Below are 10,064 nucleotides of genomic sequence, written 5' to 3' on the forward strand. Positions count from 1 at the left end.
AAAGCTATCCGCAAGATGGGTGCCGCGATTGCTCACGCTTGACCAAAAACGAAATCGTGTAAGGACGGTTTGCAGCTGTTCCAGAAGAATCCGCAGGACTTTAAGCGTCGTTTCGTCACTGTGGATGAAACATGGATACATCATTACACTGTTGAGACCAAAGAACAATCTAAACAATGGGTTACCAAGGGGGAATCTGCGCCAAAAAAGGCGAAGACCGTTCCTTCGGCCGGAAAGATTATGGCGACTGTCTTTTGGGATTCGCAAGGAATAATCCTCATCGACTATCTGGAAAAGGGTAAAACTATTACAGGTGCATATTATTCATCGTTATTGGACCGTTTGAAAACCGAGCTGCAAGAAAAACGCCCATGATTGGCCCACAAAAAAGTCCTTTTCCATCACGACAACGCACCAGCTCACACCTCAGCAGTTGTGGTCGCAAAATTAATGAAAATAGGGTTCCAATTCGTTTCACATCCCCCCTATTCTCCAGACTTGGCTCCCTCGGACTACTATTTGTTCCCCAATATGAAGAAATGGCTGGCGGGAAAAAGATTTTATTCAAACGAGGAGGTGATTGCAGAAACGAATGGCTATTTTTCAGACTTGGACAAATCCTATTATTCGGAAGGGATCAACAAACTAGAGCAGCGTTGGACGAAGTGTATAAGCCTAAAAGGAGACTATGTTGAAAAATAAAAAAGGTTTACCCTAAAAAATTAAGTAGTTTTTATTTTTGCACGGAATTTTCAAACGACCCTCGTAAAAATGGCCGAGAAATCCGTTCAGTTTGAGATTACGTCATAAAAATATTCTGTGATGAATTTACTTCCTTTCCAGATACGTATTTCAATACGTACACAATTTCCCTTAAAACAATTTCTTTTTCAGACTCAGGGGACCTCAAAAAAAAAAAAAAATGGATATTTACAGTGTAAACTTAAATTTCGCATGAACACCAGACCGTTCCGTTACTTGTAAAGAGATAATAAATAATTATTCAAACAAATTTGACCCAAAATTACTCCTACACAACTTCCGCCAATTTGGTGCCCAAAAAAAGATAAAATGTAAATTGATGGGGCGGCTCCGCGTCGTTATATCACATTAACCAGAGAATGTTTGGTTATAATTATATTCTTAATTTTCTGTCTTACCTACCTGCCCTATCTTAGTTGGTTAACACGAATTTATCGATTGTTGTTTTCCTTTCCTTGAACGATTAATACTTCTTCTATTTGTGATTAGTTAGAATCACGTTCATAGGAAACAATTCAGGCGATTGTATTCAGTAATAAATACGTACAATAGCGATTGTTTGAATTAAAAATTGGGTATTAAAAATTTTCCGCTTGTACTCTACGAAGTATTAGATTAAGACAATATAAATAAATAATAAATAAGGCTCTAATAAAGTTGGCCAATAGAACAATTATCAGCTGTGAATTAACTTTTTGGCATTTACGGGACAAAGTTTCTATTGTGTTACTCTGGATTCAAATAACTGAAGGCAAAAATATAATTATCTCATATTATTTTGTGGTAAATTACATTAAATTCTATTATTGTTATATTGTTATAAGAAATAATATGCATTTGAATTATTATTGGTTCATAGTCCACCAATCGCAGTGAGAGACTTTAATGTTTCTTTAATTTCAAAATGTCATTTATTTGGGGCGATTAAAAATTACGAAAAGATAAACAAACACGTTTTTTTTTCTCTCTCTCCTATTACAATTCTCAAAATTCTAACTTTGTCATTTTTAATATAAACTGCGAGTTTTCAAAATATATTTAAGTGGCAGTGTCTAATCCGGTAAAGACAAAAAGTGCCCTGAAAAGCGTAATGTTGAAAACCCACCTAACTTCCTTCCTGTTTTTCCTATGAAAGGTACAATTTCCTAAAATTTCCTTTATAACTCTTTAACCAAAAACTTAGCAGTTTAAAAAGTTAAGTATAATGGTTGATTAAACGCCCAAAAGTTGCACAAATCAGCGAGTACCCAACATTTCATTTATACTTCTAGTACCATATTTTTTAGAATGTATTAGATGTCACAGACCCTTGTGCTGGACCTTCTATCACCCATAAATATTTTTCTGTTACAATAATAAAAGATGTAATCTCATCATCATAGTTAGTATTAAAAAAAAGGCATTTAATTTTAACTCTATTCCAAATTATTCTTGTGATTTACCTTTATTCTGAATAATCATCACATTCACTCGCATATTAAAAAGCAAATGAGAAAGTAAGAGTTGGTCTTTTACAGTAGTAATTTGAATTACGGAGTTAAAACGAAATTTCAGTCTTGAATTCGTCTTACGTGAGCACAAATTACATAGATAGTAACAAATAAAGAACACTTGTAATTATAATTCATTCATTTTCAAATTTAAAATTTAATGTAGCTTTTTAATTGAGTACTTGTTAACCTACTCGTATATATATATATATATAACATTGTGGGGTGAACAACTAGATTAACAAAGTAATTGAAGAAAACTAGCCAAGATTTACAGAGTAATTAGTAATAATAATTTTGGAGGGGGCCTTACATAAAGGGGGCTAACTGCTCTCCCATTCGATGTACAGCGTCGAGACCCCCAAAAGGCACATCTACATAAAATTCCGAATCGAATGACACCTCATTCATGAAAATCGGTTCGCGCGTTTAGGCGCTACGTTGTTTACAAAAAAAAAGGTAACAACAACAACAAGAAGAACAAGAACAAGAACATTTTCTGAAAATGCCGTTTTTGGTCATTTTCGGCAACTTTTTTCTCGAAACCTATTAGATCTGGGTTGTTGCAAAAAAAATTACTGTTATAAAGGAGGGTTTGCCCTTTATTTTAAAGAAAATTTGGGAATTTTATCTTTTATAGTAAAAGAGAAAAAAAATGTCAAAGTTGGGTGCTTTTCAACATTGCGCTTTTTCGTGCAGTTTTTGACGATCAACCCTTATACAACTGTCCTACCGGACAGTTTTAATATCTCTCGTGTGTAAGTGTAATTTTATTTTTACGACATTGCAGATTAAATATAGATCCTAACATGCACAATGTGATGTGTATAAAAGTTACGGATACAATTACAAGTTACAGATGCTATTTTCTTGCAAAGTTAAAATTTTTTTTTTTTTAATAAAGGATACGTAAGTCAGAAGATCGCATTGGGAAGGAAAGCCTTACGTACCGCCACTTCCTCTCAAAGTTTCCTGGAAAAATATTTCCACGTAATCGAGAACAGTTTTAAATGAAAATTCTCAGAGGTATTTTCGTGAAAAATCTCTAAAAAAAGAAAAAAAAAAGAAATAATAATAGAAAAACTTTTCGACTGTTAATTCCAGTAGAGAAATATTGATAGCTAACAATAATCAGTGTTCACCTGGTGGTACCAAATGGAATTACAAAATTTTTCTGCTTTCTGCAATTGTTCCAGATATTTTGTAAACAAACACAAAAGTCCATTTTTCTAATTTCCCCCCCCCCGAATTCAAGGGGATAGTTCCAGTTAATAATATGATTGCAGCCGAGAAAAAGTGGAAATATAAATTCAATCTGGAATAGAAATTTAGCCGAATAATTTATTGCTAAAATTCTCGTACATTCAGCGTGTACACTATGGTTTTCATGTTAAAGTCAAATACAGTCGCTAGATAGTGTTAGTGTGATGATAAAGAGTGTTTTGTAAAGAGGAGTGGGGATAAGCTAGTGAAGAGTCCACGTTTGTCCTGCGGTTAGGTTAGTTGTATTGTGTTAGCCGTGCGTGGAGGACGTGAAATGTGGCATTGAGATAGAATATATAAAAACAGAAAATTGTGCCACACTTAGAAAAAATTTTTACTATAGGAATTTCACGTGCTCGTATAATTTTGGATAAAAGTTCCTTGTGTTATTGTGATTTTTTATTATTAATTATTTTAAATAACAATTTTTTTTAAATTATTTAATTATGGTGAACACTGGTGGTTCAGTTAGACAATTACCTTCTAGACCTCATCTGGATGCACTTACCATGTCTACTGCTGTTGAACAATTCAGAAAGCTGCTTACTGGCAAAGTAGGTTTCAAATTTTGTGCTTTATAAAATTTTTTTTTAGTGTTGCGATCATTTACAGAGAAGTTAGTTTCCGTTTGTTTTGTTTTAATTTTTTTCCGGATGGGTTAATTAATTTTTAAATTTTACGTAACATAGTTTTTTAATTTTTACGCGATCTTTTTTTCGATAATATTGTTTTCGTTAAATATTTACTTTTTTGCTAATAACAACCAGGTTTTTTGTGTTTGTTCAGTATTTTACAGTTATACAAAAATTATTTGTATATTTTAATAAATTCTATTCTCCAAATGGTTTTTTAAATACAGTTATATTCCTGTCTACACTGTAGGAGGAGAGTATTGGTTTAACGTTTTGTAAACGTGCGTACAGAGTGGGCAAACAGGCCTTGGATTATTATTTTATTGTGACGCAAGCGTTCACGCGCCTCCAATGCTTGCCGGCTTTTTTTTTTGTTTAAAATGATATTATATAAGCAGGAAGTTAGTATCCTTACTGCTTTCCGGATGTAAGAGTTGTAAATGTTGACCTGCTGGCCGACATAAAAAAAAAAAAGCCCATCTTTTTAATCTGTGTCAATTCTAAACAAGTCACTAAACTGATTTTTTTCTCTCTTTCTGCTTGATTACAGGGTAGCAGTGCAAAAGACTCCTGGCGACCTACCTGTTGTACAGCCAACAATAAAAGATGCCGTAAACAAACGGAAGAGAGTTTACTGCTAAAGTGTCTAGCATTGAATGCGCTGGAATTGAGCGCACCAGCCAGTGATGTCCTACTTAGAACACATCAATGTCCTGCCACCACCACCACCACAACCAATACCGGAAATAGTGCAAACAGTGGTTGGTTTCAATTGTCCGGCCATCCGGATGCTTTTGCGCCAGCCGGTCCGGGTACAGTCTGGAAAAAGTGTAGCGGTGGTGAGGAACGTTCAGTTTATGAAGCTTTAGCCGGAGAGCCAGCTCTGCGTGACATTACACCGGCGTATTTTCGTCAAGTACTCTACGGTGGGCAGACGTTCATTGAATTACAAGATTTACTGCACGGCTTCAGAGATCCACATGTGATGGATGTGAAATTAGGAACGAGAACGTTTTTGGAGTCTGAAGTGCAGAATACGATTGCAAGACATGATCTCTATTTAAAGGTATGTCCAAATTTGTATATATATTTTTTTTTTTTCATTTTGCACCTGCAAAAGTAAAATATCCGAATTTTAAAAATTAATCAATTTGCAGATGGTAGCAGTTGATGCTGGTGCTCCAACGGATGCAGAACGCCAAGTGGAAGCTGTCACTAAGCTGCGGTACATGCAGTTTAGAGAACAGCAAAGCTCTACATGCAGTTTAGGATTTAGAATAGAAGCTATGAAGGTAAATTTAAACTTTATACATATCTATCAAAACGTTATCCTAATTGTCTCCGGATGGGTACTAAAGCAAAGACTATACCTCTAACGTGCCATTCCTGTGTAACGTACGATGTGAATCCCTTGAATAATAAAGAATTTAGGTGTTTTTAATAATTTTCCTGAAGAGTCCGCGAGTTAAAAAATATAAACTTTTCTCTAATGTATCATTGGAACGAATTGTACATTTTTACCATCTCTTTAGTTTCATAGCCAAGACTTCAGATAAAAACTAGTGAAGCTTATATTATTCGACACCAATTAGCATTTAGTAAAAGTACGAAGTTTGAAAAAAATTAGTAATTTGTATATTTAAAAATTGTAGTAAAGTAGAAATCGTGTAAATTTTTACAATAAAGTTACTAAACGGTTAGTTCCTTTAATTGCTACCAGATAGCAACACCTGCTTGTATTGAGGTATAATTTAACCTGCTTCTATTGATGATGAGGTTTTACTCGTAGTTAGCAAAGATTGGTTAACGCTTCTTTCGTTTGTTCAGTAAGAATTCCAAAAATATTTTTTTTCAAGTATGTATTGTACATATATACAAGAACAAAATGGATGAAATAAAAAACTTATTCCGAAGTTTATCTTATGCTTTCTGTTCATGTTAGTAATTTTATCTGAATTATTTTTGATTGAATCCTATGGTTTGAGCTTATAATCCGTAATATCTTCTTTGTATCTTCTTGTATATAGTTTTTAAAAGTTATCTTCATTGGATATAAAAAACAGTCACACATAATAGCAGTTTTCTCACAAAATACACTCTTTTTTTTGTAAGGTCAGAGAAAGACCTTAGAACGTTATTATTGTTATTATTATTATTATCCTATCCAGTTTGACTGGATTGAAAAAAAACTTCCGGGAGCTGCATCAACCGGAAATCACTTGAAACGAAATATGTTTAAAAACTTTCCTCAAAATTCTGTGTTTTGAAAAAAAATAGATTTTTTCATTTATAGAACTCCATTGGATTCAATTCGAAAGATCGGTTAAAAGATTTATTTCACAGTATTCTTTGTCATTCTAGTAGGCCTTAGCACATTTCTGTTGGTTTCCTGCAAATGACCAAATTGATCGGAGAACAATGTCTCTTTCTAGATACTGTTTAAAACCATTGGACGGTTCTATAATCTGTTTTCTTGCATTTCTGTTACAGTTTCGTGGCACACCTCCAGTGACCGACTTAAAACGTGTAAAAAATACTGGCGACGTATCCGACACTATGGCACTTTTCTTGGGCAACCATGAAGATGTACGACAGAGAATCGTTGCTAGGCTACAGGAAATACGTTATAAATTGGATCAATCACATTATTTTAAGAAACATGAAGTGATTGGCAGCAGTATATTGATCTTGTATGATGATACAAAAGTTGGCGCCTGGCTAATTGATTTCGCCAAGACTAGACCAGTACCTGATGGTTGTATACTGAATCATCGTAGTCCTTGGACGCCTGGCAATCATGAAGAAGGTTTCCTGTTTGGTTTGGACAACCTCATTAGAGTGAGTATTTTTTTTTATTTTAGGTTTTTAAATTCTAATATTAAGGTGGTAGTTTTGGTTTTCGACCGTTATTAAGGGGATATTGAGGTGTAGTCCTTAAATTCACAAACCAATTTCTTTGTTCATACCAACGTTTCGGTAAATATATTACTTACTTACTTACTCAAGGGGCTGCAACGGTCCATGAAGGACCCGAGCCTCAGCCACTACAGCTCTCCACCTCTCTCCTATCACTTGCCGACGTTCCCCATCTCTGCTGACCAAGTGCTTCCAAATCTTCCTGCACGTCGGTCAACCCATCCTAGTCGAGGCCTAAACCCTCGGCCATTTTTCCACCAGGGTGTCGCATCTAGAGCTTTCCAGGGACCTCTCTCGTCTCTCCTCCATTCGGTGCAAATGTCCCAGCCATTGTAGTCTACCCAGACTTTATAGTGGCTACTATATCCAGGCTCACCGAACAGATCTTTTAACTCCTTACTTACTTACTCACTCACTCAAGGGGCTACAACGGTCCATGAAGGACCCGAGCCTCAGCCACTACAGCTCTCCACCTCTCTCCTATCACTTGCCGACGTTCCCCATCTCTGCTGACCAAGTGCTTCCAAATCTTCCTGCACGTCGGTCAACCCATCCTAGTCGAGGCCTAAACCCTCGGCCATTTTTCCACCAGGGTGTCCATATAGAGCTTTCCAGGGACCTCTCTTGTCTCTCCTCCATTCGGTGCAAATGTCCCAGCCATTGTAGTCTACCCAGACTTTATAGTAGCTACCTATATCAGGCTCACCGAACAGTTCAAAAATTTTTTACAATACCCTGAAGAAGGTAATCTATTTATTCGCCAAAATCATCTAGAATATTAAAATTTCATCAAACCTTTCTCAATAATACACTTTTTTTTGTAAGATTGGTTAATTGATCAATAGATTTCACATCTTATTCAATTGACATCTTATTTACTTTCATTTTTTAGAAAAATATTAGTTTAGAGATTTCTTCCCAGTATAACAGGCATCGTTATTTCTAGAATCATTCAATAATTTTTGTTCTATCTTCTTTTTATAGGTGCTGGAAAATGTAAAGATAACAACAACAGAGAATACAGTGCCGTCTAGCAAACCTCTGGCTTTAAAATCTTGACACGGAACCTTTATTGACGATGATGACGATTTTTGACCAGTAAAGAACAAGAAATGAAAATTTGTTTTTGTTCTTCCATCAAAATGAAAAGGAAAATACAAAGCTGCAAAGAAAAAGGGAAAAAAAAGATCATCTTACTTCTTCACACATACAAACACCCAACAATACACACACATTCCACAATGGACATTTGTGATCTAGTCAAAAGAAAGTTTAAACATCCTAAGGAGAAGAAGAAGAAGAAGAAGAAGAAGAATAGCGGGAATCTGTCCCAGATTTCCAGTAATATTCCTTGTTTTTGGTCATTCGTGGCTTATCTCTTGAGTTAAAGGGACAAATTTGGAGTACTTAAATTTGAATTTTTTTTTTTTAAAACAAAAAATGAAAAATGGTGGTTGTACTTAAGTAGAAGTGTTCTGTGCCATGGTTATTATTTTTCTTTTGTGGAATCTCTCCCATTTTCCTTATTTTTTTAAGAAATAAAAATATGAACTATTTTAAATGTGAGAATCTCCCTGGAAAAAAAAGATATATTATTATTTTTTAATTTTGTAATGAAATACCTTTATTTATTATTATATATTAAAAGCAAGCACTAGTATGAAGACTGTCGATTGTTTTTTTTTTTACATTTATTTTTTTCAACTTACATCAATATATTCCTCTATAAAAATGTCGTATTCGACTATATACTTATAATATATTATAGATACTTCTTTTTTTTTTGTAATACCAAACATAGCTTTAATGTATATTTTTGACAAAAACTGAAAAAGTTTTTTACAGTTTTAAAATTTACAGTTAAACTTAAATATGCAAGCGTATTGATGTCCCTTTTTATACGTAACTCATTTTTTGATCGAGAAAAAAAAATGAGTCCATTTAACTTATAGGTAAAAAATTACCCTCCGCTCGTCAAAAAAACAGTAACAAAAAAATCAGATTACAAAAATATTAATTATTATTAAAAAAGACTTTTGAATATCTAATAAAAAGAAAATATATATAATATATAAAATAATTTGTGTGTACTTATAAAAATAACAATTATAATCCCCAAAAATTCAGCACATTTTCTCTACTAGTTGTTTATTTTTTTTGAAATTTTTTACAATTTAAAAAAATACACAAAACCATTTTGTTAAATGTATTTAATTGTGTATTCCAAGACTACTATTTCATATTACAGTGCTAAAGAAAAACATAAAAATTAACATTCTGGAGATAAATATAAAAAATGTTTTCTAAATGTTTGTTTTAATTTTCTGTTTTGATCCCCAAGCTAAATAAAATAAAAAGAAAAATAGTTATAATTACTTAAATAGTAAAAAATAATTACAGATTTAAGAGCCGTCAAATTGGCGGCTCTGCTTCACAACGAGAAGGTGACAAATTTTGATCGAGTTCAACTCACTACTAAGTATCAACAACTATGTTTAAGTTATTAAGGAAAAACTTCCACTTTTTCCACTGGTTTTTACTTCTTGTTTTTCAAAATAGATCGACCCAACATGCACAATCTAGCATTAGCCTTAATATTAACTATCAAATGCAGAAACAGCAGCATTCCAGTGAAATTAAGGAAAAACTACCACTTTTTCCACTGGTTTTTACTTCTTGTTTTTCAAAATAGATCGACCCAACATGCACAATCTAGCATTGGTCTTAATTAAAACTGTCCGGTAGGACAGTTGTATAAGGGTTGATCGTCAAAAACTGCACGAAAAAGCGTAACGTTGAAATATTAACTATCAAATGCAGTAACAGCAGCATTCCAGTGAAATTAAGGAAAAACTTCCACTTTTTCCACTGGTTTTCAATTCTTGTTTTTCAAAATAGATCGACCCAACATGCACAATCTAGCATTGTCCTGAATATTAACTATGAAATGCAGAAACAGCAGCATTCCAGTGAAATTAAGGAAAAACTTCCACTTTTTCCA

At 33.7% G+C, this 10,064-nt stretch overlaps 1 protein-coding gene across 8 annotated transcripts in view; it reads left to right on the forward strand.

Moving 5' to 3' along the window:
- The window catches only part of IP3K1 (inositol-trisphosphate 3-kinase-like protein), a 180,973-nt gene extending 171,602 nt beyond the window's left edge, over nucleotides 1-9,371 (forward strand). For 7 of the 8 annotated variants that reach the window (XM_074127026.1, XM_074127021.1, XM_074127020.1 and 4 more), the window contains 4 exons: nucleotides 4,698-5,213; nucleotides 5,305-5,439; nucleotides 6,638-6,985; nucleotides 8,048-9,371. In XM_074127026.1, the coding sequence (XP_073983127.1) occupies nucleotides 4,698-5,213; nucleotides 5,305-5,439; nucleotides 6,638-6,985; nucleotides 8,048-8,122 (1,074 nt within the window). In that variant the 3' untranslated portion in view covers nucleotides 8,123-9,371. Of the gene's footprint in view, nucleotides 1-3,742; nucleotides 4,070-4,697; nucleotides 5,214-5,304; nucleotides 5,440-6,637; nucleotides 6,986-8,047 lie in introns of those variants that run through there. The other variant, XM_074127023.1, reaches the window with a different exon arrangement.
- The last annotated feature ends 693 nt before the right edge of the window (nucleotides 9,372-10,064 follow it).

This window comes from Rhodnius prolixus, unplaced genomic scaffold (assembly GCF_049639745.1).
Source record: "Rhodnius prolixus isolate KJV_2025 unplaced genomic scaffold, Rpr scaffold_3, whole genome shotgun sequence".
NCBI lineage: Eukaryota > Metazoa > Arthropoda > Insecta > Hemiptera > Reduviidae > Rhodnius > Rhodnius prolixus.